Source organism: Electrona antarctica, assembly GCF_951216825.1.
Source record: "Electrona antarctica genome assembly, chromosome: 4".
Taxonomy (NCBI): Eukaryota; Metazoa; Chordata; class Actinopteri; order Myctophiformes; family Myctophidae; genus Electrona; species Electrona antarctica.
The window spans coordinates 34676541-34704363 of record NC_136809.1 but is presented as its reverse complement, the minus strand read 5'-3'; the positions used below and the strand labels follow the sequence as shown (position 1 = coordinate 34704363).

General features: G+C 41.9%; 3 protein-coding genes across 8 annotated transcripts in view; 1 reads left to right on the top strand and 2 right to left on the bottom strand.

The window, feature by feature from the left end:
* rrbp1b (ribosome binding protein 1b) overlaps nt 1-5357 on the bottom strand; it is a 36947-nt gene extending 31590 nt beyond the window's left edge. For all 5 annotated transcript variants that reach the window (XM_079499966.1, XM_079499968.1, XM_079499967.1 and 2 more), the window contains exons 1-3: nt 5246-5357; nt 1894-2097; nt 204-323 (exon numbers count right to left, since the gene is read on the bottom strand). In XM_079499966.1, the coding sequence (XP_079356092.1) occupies nt 204-323; nt 1894-2046 (273 nt within the window). In that variant the 5' untranslated portion in view covers nt 2047-2097; nt 5246-5357. The remainder of the gene's footprint in view (nt 1-203; nt 324-1893; nt 2098-5245) is intronic.
* Nucleotides 5358-17376: 12019 nt separating this feature from the next.
* On the bottom strand, nt 17377-19197 carry LOC306921281 (sodium- and chloride-dependent creatine transporter 1-like; the record flags this gene model as incomplete). Its single annotated transcript, XM_079498390.1, has 1 exon — nt 17377-19197. Exon 1 carries the CDS (start codon nt 19174-19176, stop codon nt 17377-17379), a length of 1800 nt encoding a protein of 599 aa, XP_079354516.1. The 5' UTR covers nt 19177-19197.
* A 2992-nt stretch (nt 19198-22189) lies between these two features.
* rbbp9 (retinoblastoma binding protein 9) lies at nt 22190-27118 on the top strand. 2 transcript variants are annotated; one of them, XM_079499445.1, is made up of 5 exons: nt 22190-22405; nt 22977-23019; nt 23510-23615; nt 24629-24714; nt 25811-27118. In XM_079499445.1, the coding sequence occupies exons 1-5, from the start codon at nt 22310-22312 to the stop codon at nt 26032-26034; spliced, it is 555 nt and encodes a 184-aa protein (XP_079355571.1). In that variant the 5' UTR covers nt 22190-22309; the 3' UTR covers nt 26035-27118. The 2 variants fall into 2 exon arrangements, with proteins under 2 accessions (XP_079355571.1, XP_079355572.1); XM_079499446.1 differs by having other exon boundaries at nt 22243-22374.
* Nucleotides 27119-27823: the final 705 nt, after the last annotated feature.

Genomic DNA, 27823 nt, shown 5'->3' with positions numbered 1-27823 from the left:
TATTCTTTTATATAATTTTGCATTCGTCTCCTCTCCTCTCCACAGATATTGAATTATTGTCTGAGGAATGCGACGAAAGAAATAATTATAAAAACATTGTGGATGAAGTATTTATTTGCAAAGAAATGTAGTACCAATAATCTAAATCTAAATCAAATAGTTTGCGATCAGCTGTTTATGTTAAGGATTATGCCAGGCCCTACCGGGGCCTCGGGTTCAGGGAGTTTTCCGTTGGGTTTCTGTTCGTCTTTCCTCTTGGACTTGCTCTTCTTCTCTTGTCTGTTTTCCTTCTTCTTCTTCTGGGTGCTTTGCTGCGTCTGCCCCTGAAGCACAAACACAATCACTTTCATTATCTTTTTTTGTACAAGCGCCATCAGTCATACCGTGGTTTTTAATAAAAAGCGTGAAGATAATAAATGTATGCATGCAAAACTAAATGTACACATGAGGTTAGACTGTTAGACAAGGTGCAAAAAGTAGCAGGTATGTACTGTACATGAGGTTAGACAAGTAGGGCAGCAACTATCAATTATTTCCTTAGAAATTATTCTACAGATTACTTTCTCGATTAATTAAATAACCAAGAAGCATGTTTTTTATACAGTATATGAATGAATCGATTAACCACTTCAGCCTTATGTCCAAATGGAACCAAATTGACCTGTAAGGGACAAGGGTCCATTTGGTTCCTTTTGGACACTCTCAAAGTTAGGATTTTACTGTGGATTGGTGTTCCCAAGATAGAAAATGGCATCAAATCAAATGGGGGTCCGTGGTCTAATCTTAATTGCATAATCAAACTGTGGGGGTCCTTGAAAATAAAAAGTATTGACAACCAGTGGGTTATTTTGATTACACTGCTGTATCCTTAGGCCCAAAACACACCAATGGTGCCTTTGCAACTCCTTGCAACCAAACAGTTGCGAGTAGTTGCATTATCCCCAATGGCAGTTACAAGCAGTTGCATTGGTGTGGTTTGGGCCTTTAATAGACGTATGGTGTAAAAAGCAGCAAGGCATGATGTGTAGACAGTTGTACTGAAATAACAATCTGAAAACTACAAGTGGAGTTAGAAATTAATTGTCTCCGCCAGGCGATAGATCTGCATCAACTGCACAGATCTGCATTTGACATTTTACAGCTTTACATGTACACTCCTATAGAGCGTCGCAGTCCCGCCTCCTACCCTGGACCAGGAAATGAAACCCAATGCATTATTCTCATAGACATTTCTTAAAGTATTTATTTAAAGACGGTTACGCCGCGGACAAAGCCAACTCGAGTCGTGACAACTCATGACAACACAAACAATATTTTGGACCAAACAAATAATTAGAAAGAAGAAAAAAACGGCAGGTTACACCACTTTTTTTGTTGTTTTTCTTCTTTGTAATTATTTGTTTGGTCCAAAATATTGTTTGTGTTGTCATGAGTTGTCACGACTCGAGTTGGCTTTGTCCGCGGCGTAACCGTCTTTAAATAAATACATAAGAAATGTCTATGAGAATAATGCATTGGGTTTCATTTCCTGGTCCAGGGTAGGAGGCGGGACTGCGACGCTCTATAGAGGGCAAGGAAAAAGCTTTGACCTGCATTTTTCACATCTGCCTTTTATAGTTCCGCAGGAGGCCGATTTTTGTAAAACATTTACTCCTTCAGATTCTGTCCAAAACTCCCTCAAATCGGTGACAGTATCCCTATAGTTATGTGATCAAGGCGGATCTGTCCGATTTTTCATATTCCATCCTTTATTGATAGGACAGTAGACTGAAAGGAAATGGGGAGAGAGATGGGGAGTGACACGCAGCAAAGGTGGTCGGGATCGGGATTCGAACTTGTGACACGGCGCTGTTTACAATTTTTGATTAAATATGCAATAAATCAAGGACATACCTTGCCCTGCTCGCGGCGCTGCTTGGCCAGGGCCTCCTCGTAGGAGGTCTCCTTCATGGACAGGGTGGAGACCAGGGCGATGCCGATGGCCGACACCACCATGAAGCCACCGAACACCATGAAGCCCAGCGTCTGTGGGTCTGTAACATCCATGACTGTTGTTTACTGCTGTCCTGACCTGTCCTGTCCTGTCCCACCGTGAGCCTGGACATGTAGAGAGACAGTGGTCAGAGTAGGTAATACAGTGGAAATATTAACTATAGCCTACGCACATTGACAGTCGTTGCTGAGCCAAAGGTACTATAGTAAATTAAGAGTAGAGCCTGCACACCGAGCTAAAGGTAAAAAGACCAGTTTTTTGTATTTAATTTGACCCTTTTTACCTTTAGTGCAGGCTAATGGAAAATAAATTACATTGTGGAAATTAGATATGAGCATATATGCTAAATGTTATTTATCCATCATCTCATCCATCCATCCATCCATCCATCCATCCATCCATCCAAATTAGACAAAAGTTATGGAAAACAGTATTGGAAATTCAAATAAAACAAAAATAAGTTATTTCTAAATGTTCTTTGACTTGTGTTAACACCAGATATCATGTTTGTACTATACATAACCATACAGATGTGCTGCTATTATCATACTCTACGTCTACCATAGAGCAACGCAGTCTTGCCCCCTTTCAGAACGATGAGGGCACCGGAAAAGAAATGTCCTATTAATTTTTCCATAGACGTTTCAGAAAGTACTCTGTTGTACCCTGCCCTTTTTTATAATCATTATTTGTTCGGCTCAAAAAATTGTGTTTATTGCCATGATTTGTCAGGAGCCGAGTTGGCTTTGTCCGAGGCTTAAAAGGTCTTTAAATAAATACTTTCTGAAACGTCTATGGGAAAAATTAATGGGAAATTCTCCCCCTGAAAGGGGGTGGGACTGCGACGCTCTATAGATGTAGTAGTTATATTGTATTAACGTACCATATACATGTAGTAGGCCTAGTTAAATTGTATTAACGTATACTCTACCATACAGATGTACTAGTTATATTACATTAGCATACTCTAGCATTGATGTTATCAACTTACTCCACCATATGTAATATAATATGATATTGTATTATTATTAACACACTGTATCATGCATATGTACCTAGTTATATATTGTATTAACATATTCCCATAAATGTACTAATTATATTGTAGCCTATTAACATACTCTAACTCTACCAGTAGCCTACCATACAGATGTAGGGCCCTAATTATATTGTGCCAACACACTCTACCACGGTAGATTGCGTGGTAGAGTACCTTAATACATATTGTGGTTAAAATAACATTACGGATTGAGGCCGTAATGGTGCATGTTGCCTGCAGCCTGTATTACCACATGGAGGATCATGAATGAAGCTGGGAGCTATATATTAGTCTGAAATGATAATGATCTAGGCCTAATTCTGACCCTTTAAATTAACATTCTGCATGAGATGTGAGATGTTGACCACACAAACGGCCATGGGGCGCGCGCGCGCACACACACACACACACACACACACACACACACACACACAGCATATGGAAGCGATAAACCTATAGGCTACTCCGCCCGTACAACGGTGTCGCTCGTAGACAGATTAAAAAAGGCCACACGCTCAACAGCGCATTGAAATAATTAGCCTTTAGAATGAAAATGTATCCATTTGTAACTCACAGTTACCGTGCATTTGGTTACATTTTGGCTACACAACACAGGGTGCATTTGGTTACATATTACCGTCCGATTAGTCCCACGGTTCAATTCACATAAATAACGACTAAACAGATGTAATGTTTAATAATGACTGGATCAAGTCTATATAGGCTCCTATTAGGGACACGTGTTACAAGGAGATTGGTGACCTATCGATTCTCACTTCTCAGTCTGTTTGGGTACATGTACGTAGGCCTACTCCTCTGTTCCTAAATGCTGACTGTACTTTCCCAAAGACACGCCCCCCTCCAATCAATGACTCCTCAAGGAATCAAGCCGATCAATCAATGAAAACATTTATATACAGAGCACGGGCCGGCGGCAGGCGATTTGTTACGATCGCCTATTTCATCTATAGCTGTATTATCCACTGATAACTGATTCACTAAGTTGTCAATTCTGTGGCACTTTATATTCACGCAACAAAACTCATATTTTGACATGAATCCAACTTAAACAAAATGTGAAAAGATTAAGGCGACAACAGCAACAAACCTTACCTAATAAATAGTGTGGCTGAACTTAAGGACGTCCTCATCAAAAGTGATGAAGGTCCACTAAAAAGAGTAACTTTTTTTTACTGGCTGCAGGGGCGACGTGTCTCTACTGACAATTAACCCTTTGTGCTGTGGCCCCTCCGTTATGTAACTGCTGCAAATATACAGCAAACCTGCAACTTTTCTTACCACAAACACTATCCCATGCTGCTCACCATTTGAACAGTTCTGTTACTACTAACTATAGTTCAAAGACCCATATACAGGACATTAAACCCTTCCCAAAAAGAACATTCAACCATTGCATGCCTTAAGTTTTCCCACTCTTCACAGTGGAGGTATTTTCAGTATATGTTTTTTTTGTTTTTTTGAGAAGGAGGTTTTTCTCCTCATGCAGATGCGCAGGACTCTCTCTGTGCAATGCTGATCAGAACACAGAGTTCTGAACGTGAACAGAACAAACCGACACGTTGTTTAACAACACGAGAGACACTTTGTTAAGCTATCTATTAATCTATTAACTTGGAAAAGTCGTGGAATGTGAGTTGGTTCACTAAATGCGCAGATTCAATATGACACTGATGATGTGTCACGTAATCTGTATGATACATCTATAGGTTATATTGACAATGCTTTGAAGATAACCAGGGGCAAAGTCTCCTTTCCCCCAGTCTAAGCCTTACACTAACTCTTCTTAAACAAGCACAAATATAAAACAGAATGGACATTCACATCATTACAGTGAGAATATTCCAAAAGTGACTAATTCAACTGCTATCAAATAAGAGAAAACAAATAACACATAAGCCTGCAGCAAAGTTACTAAATTAACAGTCCTACGCCCCCCTAAACAAGACAGCATAAGTTTCGTCCTTTTGGACCTGAACCCCCCATTCATTTTGCTTTTGGGGGGTGGGGGTAAAACTTTTTTTTTTTGTACATTGGCTTGGTAACAAATAACAATAACAAAATATGCAGCTGACACTGGCCGCGAAGAAACGTCCGTGTTAACTAGCCTACTGCTGAACTATTTTTGACTGTAAGAATACTAAGAAACGCAGAGAATACTAGAAGCATAAAAGTGTAGTTAAGTTTCGTCTTACCCGGGCCGGTTTCTTCTGTGAGGTTTTGTGTGTGAAGTTTGGAGTCGTGGCACTTTCTCTGTGCAGACTGAAGCCCCGCCCCGGACCCCCGGACCCCGCGGACAGCTCCTCACGCCATTGGACGTGACGCCTGTCAGTCAGGGACCTTTAAACCAACCACGTCATACGACAAGCCTGACACCGCGGGGGGCGTGGCTGCCCCATGGCGTGTGTTCAGCAGCTCATGGGATTTGTAGTGCTTCTTTTACACCACACCACTGCTTCCAGAAGTAGAACACAAACGTTTTAGCTCGAACGAACAAGAGTTACATTTGGTGTTTCCCTGGGGGGATCCAAACTTATTAAAATACATTATGTAATAATAACCACTTAAGTCATATTTAATTGTGAAAATAACTGATCTACAAGCTTGCAGATCTTCTATTTTTTAATTTCTTGTTTTAATGTTTTAATTATTTTGAAAAGTGTTTTATAATATATCTATAGGCTATATAGATTATTAAAAAAAAAGATTAGAGTTTGGAAGCGCTCGCTTTCAGTAGCCTAAAGCAGGGGTTCTCAACCCGTGGGTCGCGACCCCTCGAGGGGTCGCCAAATATTTTTTTTTGCAACTGAATGGCTGTAAAGTGGAAATGAAGAATTTACATATAGTACACATAGTACATGCATACACCTTCCCTAATGATGATGGTTTCAGTATTTATTTATGGTGTATTGTCTCTATTATTAAGGTTATTGTAGCAGTCAATTTATATTGGGGGTCGGGAGGGGGCGGGGCGGGGGTCCCGAGACGTTGCCAAAGCATTTCCGGGGGTCCCCGGCCAAAAAGGTTGAGAACCCCTGGCCTAAAGCAACATCCTGCTCAGGGGTCATGTTGGCTTGTGGTGGACATTTTTGTCAATGTTTTTGTCACGGACATACAAAATGAGTGGACAATAATGTTACGGGAAACTCATAAAGAGCTAGCACTGAGTCACCATAGCAGGTCTGTAACTCTGAGTGTTCAAATGGAACCAAATGGATTTGGTTCCATTTATACCCTCTCAGAGTTAATGGGGTCCTTACAAATAAAATATTTGAAAACCACTAGTACTAGTTGGACTCCTAATATGCCATAGTGTCGTCATAAATAACTGTCATACATATTCTGAAGAAAACCTGGAGACTGACATTCAGTAATTGGATCAAAATACAAACATTATAAAAAAATGTGTCCAAAAAATAAAACATTTGCCACAGACGGCACAGAGACATGTATCCATGTACGGACATATTGGTGACCCCTGATCCTATCCTGCTTCCTCTGCTTATGTGCAAATTCAAAACAGGTGGTACGCATAGGCCACTGAGTGATATTGAGCACTTCCAAACTCCAACACTCTTAGAAAAATAATCATCTGAAAGGAATTTTTTGACAGAAAGTAGCTCATTTCTTTTTCTTTTTTTGTTGTTACCTCTGTAAAGCCCCCCCATGTAAAGCGTCTTTGGGTACTCAGAAAAGCGCTATATAAGTTTGAGATATTATTATTATTATTATAACATGTCTACAGTGGATTTTTATGAAACAAACATTTTGCAGATAGAAAGAGGATATTCAATATTCAAGCTTTTCGTACAGCAATAATGGCAAATTGCGGCTAGTTGCCAAACTTGCCACCCTGCCATTAACTCAATGGCAAGATGGTCGCGGTCTGCATAAAGTCAATAGGGGAATCTGTGACAGCTGCTGAAAGTTGGGGTACCATAACCTGTATGCAGGCAAAATGCATGAGGGGTCAAACTAGGCATTTTTCATGATTCTGAATCAATTTGTTTTTTCATAAAAAACACTCCTTGGGCTAAAAACGTCCATAGCCACTTTTCCAGATCATCACATTTGTGATGACGGCTATGGCCGTTTTTAGCCCAAGGTGTTTGTAATTTTTGCCTGCATATAGGTTATTAATGGTACCCCAAGTTTCAGCAGCTGTCACAGATTCCCCTATAGGGAAACTGAATTTCAATCTTTGTGAGTTGTGTTACTAGACACCTTTACAAACACATTGGTGAAGAAATGTCTTGGTCAGGAATGTATTCTCAGATTGGACATTATTTAGATAATATTCCCTGACAACAAGAAGTCCTGGACTTGATTGTGTCTCATCCTCGACTGGTTATAACAATGTGTTATTAGCCTATACTTTTCAAATAAATGAAATAAACTGTGCAGAAGGAAAAGATAAACCGCAATAGAAGACAGTGGGCAAGGGCATTGATTGATTGAATACTTTATTAACAGTTTGCAGAAAAAAGCACAGGAAAGTACAGTTCAATACAAAGTCTGCTAAGAGGATTTCAACACAAGAAAGCCTATTGGCTTGTTTCCATTGGGGTCGTTCTTACTCATCTAAACATTTAATATACAGTACTATGCAAAAACATCAATGGTTAGAAATCAAAAAGAATAATATGTACAGTAAAAAGGAAGGGTATAGGCTTTGACTTTTTTTTACTGGGGCCAGTTTCGAATTGCAGCCACCTGTAAGTGCTATTTGAGAGTTGTTTTGAAGGAGAGTAGGGATTCACTGCAAATAGAGGTTTGCCTCTAGGCTACATACACACATGCACCACACGCACGCTCTCTCTCACACGCATGCGGTTTCTCTCACACGCACGCACGCACGCGCGCACGCGCAAACACACACACACACACACACACACACACACACACACACACACACACACACACACACACACACACACACACACACACACACACACACACACACACACACACACACACACACACACACACACACACACACACACACACACACACACACACACATCCTGGACCAGATCCAGTTTGATGGGATCTTCCCTAAAACTAAACATTAAAAAAAGAAGAAAAAAAAGACATTCATTGTCTTTGTACCTTTGATAAACGGCAGTCTGTCTATCTTTGTCTCTCATTATCTATCTATTACTGAGCCAACGGTGAGAGGATGCTATGCTACCAAGGTGTTCAAGGAGTTAAACTACGCTCATTTGTATTGTAAGGACACCGTGAACCACTCCATACTGGTTAACAAGCTAAAAGCAATTGGTTTCGATAGCACATCAGTGAGCTGGATGCAATCCTACCTGGAGGGGAGAGAACAGATGGTGGAAGTGAACGGAACACTGTCCCCCCCCCTCCCAGTGAGCTGTGGCGTTCCACAAGGAAGCATACTAGGGCCTCTACTGTTCCTAATATATGTAAACGACATGACTTCAGCCTGTGACTGCAACTTGTTCCTGTTCGCAGATGACTCAGCACTGCTGGTCTCGGACAAGGACAAACTGCAGGTTGAAAATGCCCTCAGCTCTGAACTCGGTAGAATCTGCACCTGGCTCGCTGATAACAAACTATCTTTACACCTGGGAAAAACTGAATCCATTCTCTTTGGCTCTATTAGTAATCTCAGCAAGGCAAATGGCTTCTTGGTTAAAGTGGGTGACAATGTTATCACACGTAAAGATGAAATTACCTACCTAGGTTCCATCCTGGAGGCTAATCTTTCCGGTGATAAAATGGCCACCAACGTAATCAAAAAAGTCAACCATAGAACAAGATTCCTCTACAGGATCTCCTCACTGGTCAACAAAAACACCTTGAAGACCTTAACAGGAGCCCTTGTACAGGGTTTCTTTGACTATGCATGCACCTCCTGGTACCACAGCACCTCAAAGGCCCTTAAAACCAGGCTCCAGACATCCCAAAACAAACTGGTCAGGCTCCTACTTGATCTAGCCCCCCGAACCCACCTCACCCCTGCCCACTTCGACAGGCTGGAATGGCTTAGGGTCGACGACAGAGTACAGCATCTTGCAATGGGTCTGGTCCACAAGATTCGATACACCACCAAGATACCCATGTACCTGTCTAGATACTTCCTTAATGTTAACGAAGTCCACACCCACAACACCAGAGGGAGTGCAACGAACCATGTACAACCCAGATTCGGCACAAACAAGGGACTAAATTCTTTTCGCTCCTATGCCACCAAAATGTGGAACGCCCTACCAACTGTCATTAAGACATGCGAATCCCTTGACTCCTTCAAAACCGCTCTCAAAGGGCACCTACGGATGGCTGCAATTCGAAACTGGCCCCCGTAAAATCTGAATCCCCCCCCCGCCCCCCCCTTCTTTCCCCTCACTGTATATATTTCTTTTCCCTTTTTACCTCCTTTTTGATGAATTCCTGTTCTGTCTATAGAAGTGTCTATTTGTACGTCTCTAAATGTTTTGATGATTTGAACATGGTGGACCCTGTTGGAAACAAGTGTAATGCTTAATTGGGTCGTCCACTCACAGTTAACAGCCTTTGTATTGAGTTTGTGCTTGAAATGTACTGTAATTCTGCAAAACTGTTAATAAATTCTTCAATCAATCAATCAAAAAAGGCAGTGGTTCTCAACCTGTGGGTCGGGGCCCCACATGATTTTTTGGGGGTCCCCAGATGAGAGTATATAGTGACAATTTAAGGACTTTTAAAAAGGCCAATACTGCATTGTGAGCTTGTAAATCGTCTATACTGAAAAGAGATTTGGTATAGTGGAGGGACCTATAGAATCCTGGGGGAACCCGCCCGGTAGCAGTAGACAAACAGGTACAGCACACAAAATGTGTGTCAGATCCTGTACATGACCTTTCCCACAATCTAAATGTCTCAATAGAAGAGCAGAGAGACAAAATACAACCACCCCAATTGTATAAGTTATGTTGTATTAAAATACTATATCATACAGATTGGACAAAATTACATTTTATTCATAAAATAAAAAGTTACTATTGAAGCTTTAAGTTTTCTTTTCTCAAAGTGATCCAAATTCAATTTGTTACTCTAATAATGAACACATGTAACTTGGTACTATACTGACGCACATTTAACTAGGACACCAGTGTATCACATTCTGTAGGGAGCACAATGAACCATGCACACAATATACATGGCAGTCTATAGCAGCCCTGCACCTCACTTACGTATGATTGATGAAGGGATTAAAGAAAAACAGTCTGGCATGCTACAGTGACATGACCAATAAGTGAACAAGGACTTTTATACATTGCTGTGGCTGTTCTTGTGTGGCATTTCTCAACTCAATGTCCACCACAAGCCAGCATGGCGATGACCCCTGGTCACAGGAAAATATGATGTGAAGGTTTTTGTACACTACACTCAGAGTTAAATTAACACTCAGGAATTGGTTGTACTGCATGTCATATCATATTCTCTCAACCTGTGGGTCAACTCAAGTGGCATTTCTTCCTCAGCCTAGTGGGAATATGCGTGCACAGTTTCACCACAATCAGACGCTGTGTTCATGATTTGCGGCATTTTGTACAAAACGGGCCACTCCTGAAAACTTAGCCAAACGTAGCCAATCAAGATGCAGGAATATGAGAAATCAAACAGACCCGTCTTGATCACATGACTAACAGGCCGTTGTGGAAAAATTGCAGAGTTTGTCATCGACCGGGCCAACGGTGCCGGAGATTAGCTGTACACGGACGGACGGACACACACGGACGGAGTGCAAAACATACTCTCCCCATGCCTTCAGCCTGGTGGAGACAAAAAAACATTACTGTCTGCATCAAACATAACCAACAAACTATACTATAGAAACTGGTCAAGCATTGGCCAAATTGTCAAATGATAAAGAGCCAAAAATGTGCTTGAAGATCGGCTATTTTCACAATATTTATCCATGGAACCGAGTCAAACTAATTGTAAATGCCTCAGCTCTTTCAATTCCAAGTGCTTGTCAGGGTGGTGGGTCCCCAATTCAAATACTGGTATGATTATTTTGGGGGGTCGTGGCCTGAAAAGGTGGAGAACCACTGATGATTAACAGATGTCACAATCTAACCACATGATGTTTTAAATAAAACTATTGATGCTAGTTGTTCACAAATATATCTTGCCCACACACTTCTTGTTCTTATGATTTTGTTTCTTGCTTTTCTCAGCTACAAATGTACAGAATATTATTTAGATAGCATGTTGTTTAGACAGATGCTAGGGTCATTGTTTACCTGCTATACTACTTTCTTTGAGACACTACATTGTTTACTTATGGGACTATTTACACAACACTTGTTGACTAGAGTTCATGTTTACTCTGCTTATTTCACTCTGGATAAGTGCATCCACTAAATGAGGGCTTCTCAAAGTGGTTGCCGTACGTGGCCTTGACATACTGTAAATCCAAGGGTGCCTCAGAATACTTTGATAATATTTGGAATTTATCAATGTCACTTCGGTTTAAACACAAGACCCATATACGATATACCTATTAAATATATACTTACTGTAGTACTTGGTGCGTTCCTTTTTAGCCTCTTTTAGCGTTCTTTAAGTCGCCACCAAAAATAGCAGATCTACAAGCCCAATGCATTGAGCTTATAGATCTGTTATTGTAGAGCTGCTATTGTTGAATGTTCACCTGCAGAATAGGAATGCTGGGGTTTAAGTGCAACGCCACGTATACAAGTTTTTTTCAGTCTGTCCTAATAGAAAATATTCTCTCAAAGTTAAATGAGCCTAAAACAAGTTACAATCTATGATATAATCTAATATAATACAGGAGATTATAAAAAAAATAGAATAGTGTAAAGGTTTGATTGATTGATTGATTGAAATATTTATTTTAGTTTTCAGAATTACAGTACATTTCAAGCACAACTCAATACAAAGACTGTTAACTGTGAGTGGACGACCCAATAAAGCATTACACTTGTTTACAAGAGGGTCCACCTTGTTCAATTCATCAAAACATTTAGAGACGTACAAATAGACACTTCTATATAGCCAAAGAACAGAACGGAACAGGAATTCATCATAAAGGAGGTAAAAAGGGAAAAGAAACATATACAGTGAGGGGAAAAGGGGGGGGGGGGTCCGATTTTACGGGGGCAAGTTTCGAATTGCAGCCCGTAGGTGCCCTTTGAGAGCGGTTTTGAAGGAGTCAAGGGATTCACATGTCTTAATGACACATCCACATTTTGGTGGCATAGGAGCGAAAATAATTTAGTCCCTTGTTTGTGCCGAATCTGGGTTGTACATGGTTTGTTGCACTCCTTCTGGTGTTGTGGGTGTGGCACAATATGTAGGATAGGAGTCCAGAAGTAAAGTGCAACCAAAAGTATTCACCAAAGTTTTACAGGCATTGGAAAATATCAGCAGCAGCAAAATGGCATGGTGGCAACATTCTAAATCTTACACAGGTTGTGCGCATAACCATGCCCGCTTCTGTGGCCTCTCGCCAACAACAACTTTGGACTAGACCTAAATATATATGGACTAGACCACGACGGAGGCCGGCCGTCTCAAGCAAACTTTAGCCACATGAGAAACTACCGAGCGAGCTAAATCAAGCGAGTTGCCGTGTCGAATGTTGCGAAGTTCGCTTAGCCGACTCAGGGCCGTTCAAGTTGCGACCCGAATAGTAACGCCTTTTATACTCAGCTCATGGGTCAATCAGTGTGGACTCTACAAACAGGCTTCATGTATTCGAACGCACCCTAGACGACATTGCAGATTTACAACCTTACAGGGGTGTGAACTTGTAGTCAGGATTTAGAATATATATTTTTTTGGCTTTCAAAGTTTGCAGGATTGGCCCGTTTTGAACAAAAAGCCTCAAATCATGAACAGAGCATGCAGTTTACGTGAAATATTTCACAGACTTTTTTACTAGGCTGAGGAATATATCCCACATTGGCCTATTATAGCGCCACCAGGAGGCCACAACCTGACCTGCCCTGGTGGAGACATGTGCCCCGAGGGGCACTTTTTCTAGTTGAACTATATACTGTTTCCTTATTTCACCATTTTTGTCGGCACATCGTTTGGAAAATACACTACTGGTATAGATTGTTTAGGAATGTGTCGTGTAGGGTAAAGGAGTCACCTTTGATCAGATGAGGCTTGGTGGCCATCATGTCATGCAACACACATGGTATCAGCACAGATACTGATGTGGCTGATTACATCACAGGTACTGATCCAATCACTCTTAAAGGGACAGCGCACACCTCAACAACAATGCCTGGCTACTACATACATAGCATAGCTGTATGGGTAGAGAGGCCCCAGTTTCGAGTTTACCCACAGTACAACAGGAAAATGAATTCCATTCCCAGCAAGCCGACTTCACAAACACACAGATGGACAGCCAGACACGCAAATGTAAAGACAGATGGATGGACGGACAGATAGATTGACAGACAAGCAGAGAGGCTACAAGACAACCCAATCGAATGAGTCCAATCCTAGTTCATAGCAGCAACAGTCTTATTATTAAAATAACATAATAAATAAGACAAAGTCAAATAATAAATATAGATGCAAGCAGCGATATAAGACAGGGCCAAGCAATAAGAAAAATCACACCCGTGTGAATTGAGCGGTGCAGGCTGCTCAACAACACCGCTGGCTGGCTGCAGTTAGTGTGAATGTCCCTTTTAGGCTGCTCAACAATGCCACTTTAGGTCTTGCAGCTGTTCATATTGCAGCTAGAACCCCTAAAAAATAAGAGTAAATATTATTATTATTATTACCACTGTATTATTATTATTATCCAACACTCCTGTACACCTCTGAGAAACCTATAGTTAAATACAGAAGGGATTGTTAAACTGACAGCTTGTGTTTGCCTTTCACACTAAGCTGACAACCAGCTCACATGTGTCTGCATGAGACACATGTATGTATGCACACAGTGAAGAGTTCAACCAACAGACCTGAGGCCGATTCTACAAATGCTTTCTAAAGTCAGTAGTTCTCACACTTTTCCAAAAATGTTCAAATATAGTAGATATAAGCTTGCAGTGCGGCACAAACTGACACGATGTGAACTTGTATCTGCTGTTTTTGCCAACGCAAACATTTAAAATTACACAGATGTCAAGTTTTCTTCTATGGACTGAGTAAACTGGACCTGAGTTATCTCTGTACTTGGACTTCTTTGTATCAGCTTGCAGAGCTGATCAATAATTGGACATTCTAGTCTAGTCATGTGTGGCGAGATTTTCATGATTGGGTGGCCTCTAAGCCAATGGGAGACTAGCCCTATACGGCCACTGGGACACTAAGCCCCACGGCCAATGGGACACTAACCGCTCTCCTCTCCCCACCGCACCATGATTAGAGACCACAAACGCGACTACAGAAAGCTCCACTATAGGTACAATATGCAAGAGAATAGAATGCAAGCTGATATAATGACTTGAGTCATTTCTTGTTTTCCTTCTAGACCAGATCTCTTGTAACCTGACTCCGCCAGATGGGGGCAGTATTGTGAACTCAATACCACATGGTCATCTATCACAGACTAACTAGATGGAGAGTAGAGTATGCGGAAGTGCCGTTATACGTCACTGACTTCCTCTGTGTGTTTGACTGCGCATAAAGCTTGGTGCGCGGTTCGGTTCGCCACGGTCATACACCAGAGTATGCAGAGTATGTGGAAGTGTTGTTTACGCCTGTGTCATTGACTTCACCTCTGCGTTTTCCATCCAACTTTACTGCTGGCTACTGACTAAATCACAGCAGGGCCAGCTTTTGCAGTTTCCCTTTCTGTGATGCGATGGACCGATTGCGGTGAGCACGTAAAAAACACGGTCAGTGGCTAAAGACACAACAGTAGTTTTTTCTTTTTTAGATATTTTTTTGGCTTTTATTGATAGATACAAAGTAAGTTGACAGGAATCGGGGAGAGAGATGGGGGGAAGACACACAGCAAAGTTCATCGGGATCGGGACTCGAACCTGTGACATACTGTCATGCTGGATTACCAGCCAAGGTGCCTGGACCGCTAAGCCGGCACAGGCCACACCTTTAGTAGTTTTACTCCAACACACCTTTTGAATTGAATTGAGAGGATAGTACTTCTCATTATGAAAGCACTACCCCAGAGAGGGGGAGGGACAGATCCTAACACTAGATGAATTGTCACAAGAGGTCAAATGTAGGAATGCAAAGGTTTATTTGCCTACTACAGTAACTACTTACCGGTACTTAGTTACTTTCCACCACTGGTCAGTCTTCAGTGTGGTTGAAATGCTGGATATGATTGATCAGAACACAGGCAGTAATCTAGATGAATACAATCTAAATACATACTGTATAAGGGACAAGTTACAGCAAATTGTGCAGGTGAGTTATAAAAAAACTGAAAAGGTAAATCTATTGCCAGGAAGAACCGAGCAACAAAGATGTTAGGTCTGAAGCAGGAAGTGTAAATGAAAACATTGGAGTGAAATGATTCAAACAACACTGGTGCCAATATAAACTATTACTGAGCACAGCTGATAAACCAAAGCAAACATCTCCACAAGCCTGATGGGAAATATGACAGCCGTTGATTATACTGTACTTCAGATAGAGAAAGAGAGACGCACACAGGAAAATATATGGCACATGTATACAATGCATGCACACACGCACATGCGCGCACACACGCACGCATGCACACACGCACACACACTTGTACAAACATGTAAACAGAATGACCAGTTAGTACTGAAGCCGTTTTACACATCTACATTGTACCACACAGCTGGATAGAAGCACCATAACACCAGTGCCTGGACTACGTGGAGAGCAGAGGTTGGCTTTAAAAGCTTCACACACGTACTGCAGCCTGAACATGGACAGGCCCCTTCCGATCATCGGCCACACACTGCAGTGAAATTGAATTCTCAAGATGAAATAATAAGACAATAAAGCCAGATTCTAAAATAAAATACTAAAGTAGGCCTATGGCACATTACCCAGTTTCCTGCATTAACCCATAATAACATAGCAGATGTAGAAGCTTGCAGCGCGGTGTCACGCTGTAAGCTTAATGTACAGTATATCTGCTATTGTTGAAAACCACTGTTCTAAATCCTAGAGCTTTCTGAAAATCGTATGTTGCTATAGATAAAATCTAAAATGACATAGATCACTTGGTTTCTTTCTAGTTTAGTTGCTAAATATGTCATTATGACATCAGTCAGACTTAACCACTTCAGAATCTGCCCCAATCTGGTAAATTCCAGTGGAATTCCCATTGAAGAGTTTTGACAATAACTGTAAACATTATTCAGAATCAGATTCAGAATCAGAATCATGTAATCATCAATAAAGATTGTCACATCACATTACAAGTAAGGTGTGTGAAATTCTTTGTTGTGCGAGCTCATCATTGCAATTAAAAAGATGGAGATAGGAGAGCATAAAGTGCATAATATGACTAATTTGCATGATACAATATGAGTGCATAATAAATAAATTCAATGGCCTGAGCTTTGAGCAGCTAAAAAGTGGCATGTGTGCAATGTGTGAATTTATTGGATGTCATGTTTTATGGCGTTGTCTGTCAAATCAACATACTGTAGAGGCCTTTGCCACTAAGACAATTACAGGTAAACTAGGATAGAATGTCAAAACCCTCATAGCCACATGACCTCTGAGATCATCTCATTTGGTGAAAATCGGCAAAAAATGAATCTTTCGCATTTGGCTTCAAATTTGGGGTGAGTCGTTTGATTTGATGTGAAGACCACTACGCCTCTCTCAGATGTATAAAGGCACACAGAGCAGCCTGAGAATGTAGTAGCGTTGATCATAGCACTATGTCACGTGAAGCTTGGGCAATCAAACATGGATTCCATGACGCTTGTGGCATTATTTTGTTGACCAATCAAATCCAGATGTTACATTCCCAATTCTAATAAAAGATAGGCCACTCCCACGATCTTTGGAAGGCAGTTCCTCATCATTGTAGCAGCAGTAGCAAACAATAAAATAGCTGCATAATAAACAATAACAAAGAAAGTAGACAAGCGCTCCCTTGTCTAGATGACGCCTGTCATGCCGTCTTGTCCTAGACCAGTGGTTCACAATTAAAGTGGGGTCCAGCGATCATATTGGTTCATTGAGGGAGTTGCAAATGGACCCTTACTCGTCTCTGACAGTGTACAAATGGAACCAAATGGACCCTCTTCCATGAGGGGGTTCAAAATGGACCCTTAGAAGTCTGTAACTCTGAGTGTACAAATCTGTACACTGTCAGAGCCAGGGTTGTCCTTGAAATTAACAGTTTGAGAAAACAGTCCTAGACACTCTCATGTCGTGACCTGATGGGCAGCGTTCTCTCGTCATCTGCGGCAGAGCCCGCACTCCTGTCGTCCGAGTTGGATGACGGTCTCTTATCGTCGTCCGTCCCTGGTGATGCGGACGACTGCATGTCCGTGTCTTGGGACATGTACTCCAAATGATGAGGGCTCCATATTGGAGTGGTCAGCTTGACCCAGCGCTCCTTGAACGTGCCTTTGGCTCTTAAGAGCTTGTAGATGATGAAGAAGGGTATACACAACATGGAGGACAGAGCCAGACACCAGCCAATCATCTGTCCCCACCACGGATACTTGTACGTAATGTTGTAGGTTAGCGGCTGGTAATTAATCAGGTTAAACAGGAAAATGGCCATGCAGATACAGGGGGTAATGAAGCACCAACACCATTTCATCCACGGACACGGTTTGTAGCCGATCATGCGAGCAACATCGTCCATGAAGCGATCGGCCCCATAAACCCAGGCCACCACAATGCATTGCCAGAACGCCTGCCAAAGAAGAGTCATCCCGCTGGCAGAATAGAAGTCAAACAACTGGAAGACGTACATACCCCCCTGTGTTATCATGGAGAGGTCGATGAGGAGCCACAGCATGCAGAACACCCCCACGGAGATCTCCCGTCGGTAGCGGTGGCAGTATTTATCTGGAAACAAATCGAGGATACCCGTTATGAAGCCTTCGACGCCCACAAACTGGCTGTCCAACCCCAGCAAGAGCAGCATGAAGAAAAACAGGATGGCCCAGAAAGGCGCGAAGGGCATCAAACTCACAGCTTTAGGGTACGCTATGAACGCCAGGCCGGGACCCGACTCTGCCACTTGAGAGATGTGCACGTTCTGTTCATGGGACATGAATCCCAGTATGCTGAAGACGACGAACCCGGCCAAGAAACTGGTCCCGCTATTTATCAGAGCCAGGATGAAGGTGTCTTTGTAGCAGTCATAGTGAAACCTGTTGTAGCTGCCCAGAGCATTCAGCGCTCCCAGTCCAATGGCGTAGGAGAAGAAGATCTGAGTCCCGGCATCGATCCACACCTGCGCTTGACCCAGTTTGGACCAATCAGGTTTGAGGTAGTACATGATGCCATCAGACGCTCCAGGAAGTGTGACTCCTCTGATCAATAAGATGAAGAGAACCACGTAGGGGAAGGTCGCCGTGAAGTACACAACCTTGCCAGTGGATTTGACACCCTTCCACACGCATAAATATACAATGATCCAAACGGTCAGCAGACACAGCAACAGCTCCCAGTTGATCGTGCCGGGCTCATGCAAACCGCTGGAGATATTCAACACCTTGTTCTCCCAGAACTCGATGATAGACGGCCGCAAGTCCTGACAGGTCACATTGGGACCTCTGCTCCCCTGGGGGTTGCTCCGACAATAGGTCTCTACGACGGTGTTGTTCACGCACCTGTCCGTGTTCCAATCGTTGTCGCAGGTGGTCCATGGGAGGGTGGAGGCCATGGACTTGATGAAGTAGTAAAGGGCCCAGACCAGGACCATGATGTAGTACGTGTTGCACCAAAACACGATGACCATGGACGCGAAGCCCAGGCCTTTGAACAGAGGGGCGATGTTCCACACGTCGATGCTTCCCGCCTTCATGAACTGGCCCATGGCTATCTCCAGGAAGAAGACGGGTATGGCCCCGGCGAACACCATCAACACATAGGGAATCAGAAACACTCCTCCGCCGTTCTTGTAGCACAGGTAGGGAAAGCGCCACACATTGCCCAGGCCCACGGCGAAGCCCACGCAAGCGAGGATGAAGTCCATCTGACGGGTCCATGTCTCTCTCTCCGGCGGCGGAAGACCGCCATTCTCCATTCAGTCACCAAATCACCGTCACTTTATACCCGGAGGGGTTTAACTCAATCTGATTGTCAATACTCAAGTCTTTTTTGGGGGTCTCCTGCGGTGTCCCCCAGGTTCTGGTTCAGGAACCGTTTTTAATGTATCTCGCTTTAAAAACTCAAAATGTGATGCTTTGTACTTCTTTCTCTAAAGTTAGTACTTGATTCAAAGTCACTTTCAATTTAAATCGAATAAGGCTGTTGGGATTTATAATCTATGTATCTGTGTCTGTCAATTAATCATGTTCCTTGGCAGAATGCACAGCTTTAAATAACAGTGTCAGTATATGACGTAAGTGGGATCTGTGACGTCATTTTCACCGGTTTGCCCGCCCGCTGCCCATCTGGAAACCAGATGAATCTGCCAGGCTATGTCCATCTTCACTGCCTATGGTTTGCTTACCAGCATCGCTTTCCGCCGTGGCAGTGCCAGCTGAGTTTTATTGCAGGTGCTGCTCAAGTGGAGTTAAGGATAGCAGTGATGAGGGAAAAAAAGCTGGTGTCTGCCCAACAGCGACAAAATGTACATTTGTCACTTGCTCTCCCTTCTTTTACTAATGTGTGGCATGACAACTAAATTGGGGAGAAAAAACAACTTGGAAATGTGTCCTTTAAGGGATGCAATGAAAACAAATGGAAATACTATGCAACCCCCCCCCCCCCCCCCCCACACACACCATTCTGCAACTGACCAACGTCATGCTGCATCATATTGCATGTATTTTGTACTGTAGTCAGCAACTCTGGTGATAAAACACGCTTGGAACATTGTGTTCTATGTAAGAGAAAAGTCAACTTTGGTTTGTAGGTCACATGCAACACACACGCGCACGCACGCACACACACACACACACACACACACACAGTACACACGCACGCACGCACGCACGCACACACACACGCACGCACGCACGCACGCACATGGCATGAATAGGGGGGGGGGTCAAATATAACCCCTCATTTTTTCAAAGGTTTTCAGGCATCTTTTGAAAATAGCGGATCTACAACGCACGCAATATGTGATATTGTAGATCTGCAATTTTCAAATAGCAAAAGTAGGCTAAAACAGGTCTAATCTAAATCTACAAAGTATAAATAAAGGTTGCCAAATAAACTGCCTCTGGAGATGTAGTGAAGTAGAAGTATAAAGTATCAAAGAACAGATATAGGCCTACAAGTAAATGAAAGTAAAAGTACAGTAATTGTACAGTACTTGAGTAAATGTAGGCTACTTTTCATCACGGTGTGAGTCCAATGTTGTGCTGTACGGAGCAGAGGGACATAAAGAGTTAACAGAGAGCATGTGTAGGTGGGAAGGGCTCAGTGTGTCATTATGTAATGTACTGTTACATAAATGTGCACAGTGGACAGACTGCACTGTTGCCAGGTCTGCTTATTATAAGCTAGTGTGGGTTTGTTTCGTTTTTTTCTCCCCTGTAAAAGCCCAAACCACATCAAAGGGTCGGGTCAGGACAAAATTGTTTTTAAGGTAAACCACCACACCAATGCAACTCTGTGTGTGTGTGTGTGTGTGTGTGTACGTGCGTGTGATCATCACCTAGGCTTGTTTTTGTAGGCCTGTGTGCTTGTTTCACAAAACCTGACGACGAGTGATGTGCACATATGTGTAGATCACTAATGCAGGAGTCTTCAACAGGGGGTCCAGGACCCCTAAGGAGTACTGAGAGTTACTACTACCTTTTTGTTTTTTTACATTACCCTACCATCCTTATATTCTGAGGAAAACTTCAACCATAAATAGCAGATCTACAAGCTCACAACAACTCATGCTGTGAGGCGTTGTTGAGCTTTTAGATGTAGATCATCTAACTGGGCTGGACCGAGGCCCCGCCTGGCCTTACTAATTAGCACACATTTTATGCCCTACCCGGCCCAAAAACGTCAATTATATTATTGTGGAATTAGTGACTTTTCCTCCGTTAGTTTTTACCACTGCACATTTGACATTACAGTAGCCGCCCTATCCTCTACATTTGATTATGTTATAATTCACATCAGCTCCATGAAAGCAAGGAGAATTCATCGTGGAGCTGTATGCTTGCATTTCTTCAAACAAATCATCACTGTTAATTTGTTAACCAGGCAGGACCACCCCCCCCACCACCACCCACCGTAAATTAAAGGACAACTTGGGTTTTTTACAACCAAGGTTCATGTTTTAGGTTGTTATTAGAGAAAGTAAAAGAAGAGTGTTCATTTATTATTTTTTTCATTTGCTGCTTTCTTTAGTTTTAATGATGTTAGCTATTTTTGACAAAGGGGCAGGGGCATTCGAACGAGTGGCTAAAAATGTCTTTTTTTTAACCAAATGTTACAGTGATTTGATTTCTTTATGGTTATAGTCCTACTGGACCCCAGGAAATTACATCTGGCCACAAAAGATAACGGGATCTACTGTTACCTCCCCCTTCACATTCAATAGATTCTGTGATCTTTGATCTGATGTCAGGTCTTTTTGTAATAACTTTGAGAAGTATCACTTGATTGATTTCAAAGAAAAACTAATACAGTTCATACATTTTAAGTAAAAACAGCATCCCTTCTTTCATTTACAGCAGTAGTACTTCTCAAATATTTTCATTTGAAGGACCCCTAAAATGATATGGCTGTGGATCCCCATTTGGAAAGATTGTGTGCCAGGGACTAAGAGAAGATTTGTCACTTTTTCTTTTTAAACACATGTTGAAATAGCTGAAAATTCAACAATTCAAGGACCCCTATAGGTATTATTTTGTTAAAACAATGTTGTTGTTTGGTTAAAAGCTCTATATTGTTATAGTAATCATTGTGTGTTTGTTCAGACCCTGACTCTCCAGCTCTTTAACAGAAAATACATTTTCAGGTTTATGGGTTTCATCTATTTATTTACTCATTCATTCCCACAACCAGTAGAGGGCGGTAGTCAACTGGGTTAAACTCAGCAGCTGAAACGGGCTTCACTTGACAGACACGGAACTAATCTGTTTCAAACCAAACCAACGTGGGGAGTTTCTTACCTCCAGTCTTACTCCAGTCTACTCTAAGATTCCAGTAGAATGCCGTTGAGCAAGGCTGTGATCGTCCCTGGGAACGGAGTAGGAGATATACAACACTGTAACTGGTACGGATGGGCCCACAAGAACATCAATAAGGTGAAACATCGTGTTTAAAGGATACTTGCTGACTGGTTTACTTTGAATTAAACTAGGATCAATTCCTTTTTGCCAGGTTGCATATCCTCTCTTAAGCCCGCCTTACTACAGCCTATTCCAAAAACCTCCGATTCCGAGGTGTAATCTTAAGAATCCGGCATGTTTTGTTTTTTTTCCCGTAAATCCATGTATTATAGTGACTCTCTGGCGGGACTAAACGACTGGTTTCATAATGTGGGGGAACAATAACAATGTGGCACAAACAAGAAACTGAATGTTTGAAGTAGGCGGGCTCTAGACCGGATCTCACTAGAATATTAGTTTCAACCATAACTTTATGGTCTCTCAACACAGTAAACCTATTTTACTAAAATCCTCACTGTTAATTTAACTCTGCACTGTCTGAGTTATAAACCCCCCATACTGAAAAGTTTGTTCATCTTTATTCCTGATCTATTCTGTTGTAAATTGAAATAAGATAATTTCCAATCATAAGTTAGAAAATAGTGCTGTATCAGAATTTGTAGCCTACATATGCCATTATGAAACATGTTGACAATATTTTCTTTAGATTCCAGGTATGACGTGTCTGCTGAAAAACATGCCTGACCCGGGTAGGTAACATGATATTAAAATGTTTAACTTTTTAAGTAACAGTAATAGTACAATACATACACAATTATGTATGAGGGTCCCTGGCACAAAATACTTTAAGTTGGGGGTCTGCGGGCAAACTCAAAACCTTGTGGTTGTTGAGGTTTGTGTGTGTGGAGTGATTGATGTTAATATTTTGGGTATTTAATTTACAGTCATATTTTGAATGCTTCAGTTGATGTTGCACGACTATTTAATACTGTAATATTTACCTTTTTAATTTCAAGGACCCCAGGCTGTAACTCTGAGTGTACAAATGGAAGCAAAATTAACTCCATTTCCATTCTCAGTTCCATTGTACACTCTCAGAGTTACTGACGTGTGAGGGTCCATTTGGAACCCACTCAAGGAACCCTGAGGGTCCCTGGACACCAGTTTGAGAACATTGTAACCTAGTCTAAGTTGTGTGTATCAGGGAAAAACTGGTGTGTGTGTGTGTGTGTGGTTCAGTGACAGCCAGAGAAACGGTGTGGTTGCCGTTCATGGAGGAGACGCTGGGATGTGACGAGGAGACTGTGATCATCGGTCACAGCTCTGGAGCTGCAGCGGCCATGAGGTGACCGGGAACTGGCAATTTTTTTTTGCCAACGGCTGATTCGGTCTGGCTTATTAGCCAGGCTAACCGGGAACAGCTCTTTGTCACCTTGTTTGTTACATTTGACTGCATGTGACCATGAGCTGACCGGGGACAGCTTTTTGGCACATCCGACTGCATGTGTTGTGACCATGAGGTGACCTGGGACAGCTTTTTGGCACATCCGACTGCATGTGTTGTGACTATCATGAGGTGACCCGGGACAGCTTTTTGTCACATCCGACTGCATGTTTTGTGACTATCATGAGGTGACCTGGGACAGCTTTTTGACACATCCGACTGCATGTGTTGTGACTATCATGAGGTGACCTGGGACAGCTTTTTGACACATCCGACTGCATGTTTTGTGACTATCATGAGGTGACCCGGGACAGCTTTTTGGCACATCCGACTGCATGTGTTGTGACTATCATGAGGTGACCGGGGACAGCTTTTTGTCACATCCGACTGCATGTTTTGTGACCATGAGGTGACTGGGGACAGTTTTGTCACCTCACCTTGTTTGTGGTGAGGTGACAAGAGGGAGAGCTCTTGGTCACCTTATAGAATAGAATACTTTATTGATTCTCAAGTGGAAAATTAATTGTATTGTGATGATATACCGTATTTTAATATTTTGTTAATCTACTCACATTGTGATTTGTGAGCTTTGCTATTTTTGGACATTTTTGAAAGTGCAAAATAAGGCTTACGCCAAGAAAAGACCACGCTTATGCCATATCGCCACATTATATCTAAAATCCCAGACGTTGTCCAGTCTCATATCACAACATTGATAGCCCTACTTTAAAGGGCTTGCAGATTTGGTGACATATTTTAACTGTTTCCGCTTGTAGATTAGATTTGGGGTAGATAGGGGTGCCAGGTAGACTCCTGTCCACCAGAGAAAATATTATTTCTCCTTTTATAGTTCTTCCTCATCTGGATTTAACCACCAGTATATAATGTATGTACCACATCTGTATGTCTTGCAGGTACGCCGAGACACACAAAGTGTTTGCCATCATCCTAGTGGGAGCGTACACCTCAGACCTGGGAGATAAAAATGAGAGAGCGAGTGGTGAGCTTGGACCCAATTTACTCCTGATTTGTATGTGTTTTAGTACAGGAAATCTATGGAAAATACAGGGTCAACCTCAATCTAATTGCAAAAAAAACAAACTCAGCTGATTTTGAATCTTCAATATATAGAAAAAATCACACCCGTGTGAACTGAGTGGTGCATGGTCTTATATAGACTGATCAGCTGTGGTCTGACGTAATGTCAGTGACCATAGCAACCATGCTCATTTTTTTGGTACGAACACGGGTACACGGGTACAAAGCCAGTTGTTGGAGTGGTTTGCACCACTCAAGAATAACAGAAAAAACGTTACCTGGAATTGTCTGAGGGGAAGTGTTGAAAATGGCCTGTACAGTATGGCCACCATTGACATCCTATTATAAGGCAATATTTTCTAAATTTCCTTATGCTTTAAGTAGCACGTGACATATCAAACTAGGGGGTTTTCATGATGCTGAAGCCATTCCAAGCATTAGTTTTGCACAAAAACACTCATTGGGCTAGATTTTGCCATAGCAACTTGCTCAAATGTGATGTCAGCACATGCTACTCAAAGCATAAGGACATTTAGAAAATATTGCCTTCTAATAGGTTGTCAATGGTGGCCATACTGTACAGGCCATTTTCAACACTTTCCCCTCAGACAATTCCAGGCAACTTTCTTTTCTGTTATTCAGGATATATTGAAGTTGCAAAATCAGCTGAGTTTGTTTTTTTTTGCAATTAGATTGAGGTCAAATTACATTACTGGACTATTTACATCTTTATTTTCCATATCACTGAATGTACAGTACCTTTTATATAATGCTTTAATTCATGACACTACACTCACACAAAAAAAGCAAAAATAGCAGATCTAAGGATCTATTTACCAGTTTCGAAAGTGTGAAAGCGGTGTTTTTATAAATATTGAACCAACAAAAAGTACAAGAGCTTATGACTAATATTAGATACATTGGAACACCGTTTCCTGAAAAGTAACAGTTTTGGACATACAAGGTTTCCACCCGACAACGACGCTATGAAATCCAAATGACGCAGATTGAGAAGTTGAATCGTGCACAGGTTACTGAACGCTCACCTTCAATCGCAGGGTATTTCAGCCGCCCGTGGGAGTGGGAGCGCATCCGGGGGAACGTCGGCCATATAGTCCAGTTTGGCTCCCGGGACGACCCCTTCCTGCCCTGGGCGGAGCAGCAGGAAGTGGCGGAGGGCCTGCAGGCGGAGCTCCATGAGTACACTGACAGAGGACACTTCATGAACACACACTTCCCTGAACTCATCAAGGCCGTGCACAAACTCAGAGAGGCCAATTAATTCAAAAGGAACAGTAATGAAACCGATTTTATTGCAGACATTTAACAGACTCTCCAGAGATATTTTTTACTAGTGTAGAGGCAGTGTTGCAAAGTCTGCTTATTATAAGTGACTTTGGGCTTGTTTTCCTGGATAGGCGCTTGTAAAATTATTTGGGCTTGCTTAAGTTTAACCACTTTAACCCTAACTAATATTTGTCTGCTATTTTCAATCTTGCGGGGGGGGAAGAATTAAACATTTTGCAAAAGATCTTGTATAGACTTCTATCGCAGGTTTCACTGTACAAGATTTCTTTATTTTTGTGTTCTCCTGTTCCGAAGAGGGATGGAGATCTTGTATATTTTCAGTCTGTGTATTATTAATACATATTCATTTGGGTGTCCTTGACATGAACATGTTTGAGAACCACTGCTCTTAACCCATTTAGGCCTGACGTCGAAATAAAAAAAACGTTCGCTCTGAAAGAATGTTGCCGCATTTTTACGATTTTTCAAAAATAGCAGACCTACAAGTTCATAGCGCGCCACAAGCTTTTAGATCTACTATTTTCCAATATCTTAAGTATAACAGAATGCTTGAAACACCAAAAGGGGTTCCCGCCCAAAATGGGTTAAACAACATTGGACAAATATAGGGATACTTCACCCTTTTTGCAAAACAATATATGTTAATGACGTTTAAAAGATTTAGAACACTTTCCTGGGGGTCTGTGTGTAATATGTGGTTTTAGATATTTTAGATTTTAGCAGTGAGCCCAGTGTCTCTGATGTCATGGACACTGGGCTCACTTACTTCCTGGACTACATGTTGTCTCAGTAAGACAGCCCTCCCCCTATCCACAAAGAGGAGCAGTGCACCAAAACATTATGGGAATTGTAGTCCAGGAAGTAAGTGAGCCCAGTGTCCATGAAATCAGAGACACTGGGCTCACTGCTAAAATCTAAAATATCTAAAACCACATATTACACACACACACAGACCCCCAGGAAAGTGTTCTAAATCTTCTAAACATCATTAACATATCTTTTTGCAAAAAGGGTGAAGTGTCCCTTTAAGATGATCTAGATTAGAAGTTTTCACATGAATACATTTCTCCCAAAATGTCCGGGACAGACTCAGTCTGAACGGAACTCGGTGTACAAATGGAACCAAATGGACCCTATCAACAATCAATGGTACACTATCACAGTTACATAAGCACAGAGGAATTTACAGTGTAGATTGGGTTCCCAGAGATAAAATAAAAAGTATATTTATTAAATTGGTGTCCATGGAGTAATTCATTGAGGGTTGAAATAAAACTGAGAATTTCCCAAATTTCATCATGCTTTAAGTAGCATGTGAGTCATGTGACATGTCGGACTAGGGAGTTTTCATGATTCTGAATCCATTCCAAGCATTTGATTTAGTTTGTCACATGCTACTTAAAAAGGAGAATTCCATTGTAGAAGGCTTTCTTACCTTTATTTGTAGTTGTTACGTCCCCACCAAAGAGGTCCAGGTGTTATTTTGTGCAAAAGCGCAAAAAATCCCAAGCGGCATACTTTACTACTTATTTAGATGGAAATAAGCGAATTAGCACAAAAACCCAACCCCCATTGAGGGCTTATTAGGGGAAATAGCCAATAATGCACTTTTTCACAGAATAACACATGGACCTCTTTGGTGGGGATGTAACAACTACAAATAAAACCAAGAAAGCCTTCTAGCATGGAATTCTCCTTTAAAGCATGATTACATTTGGGAAATGGTGCCTTATATTGGTTGTCTATGATGTGGTAAGCTATAC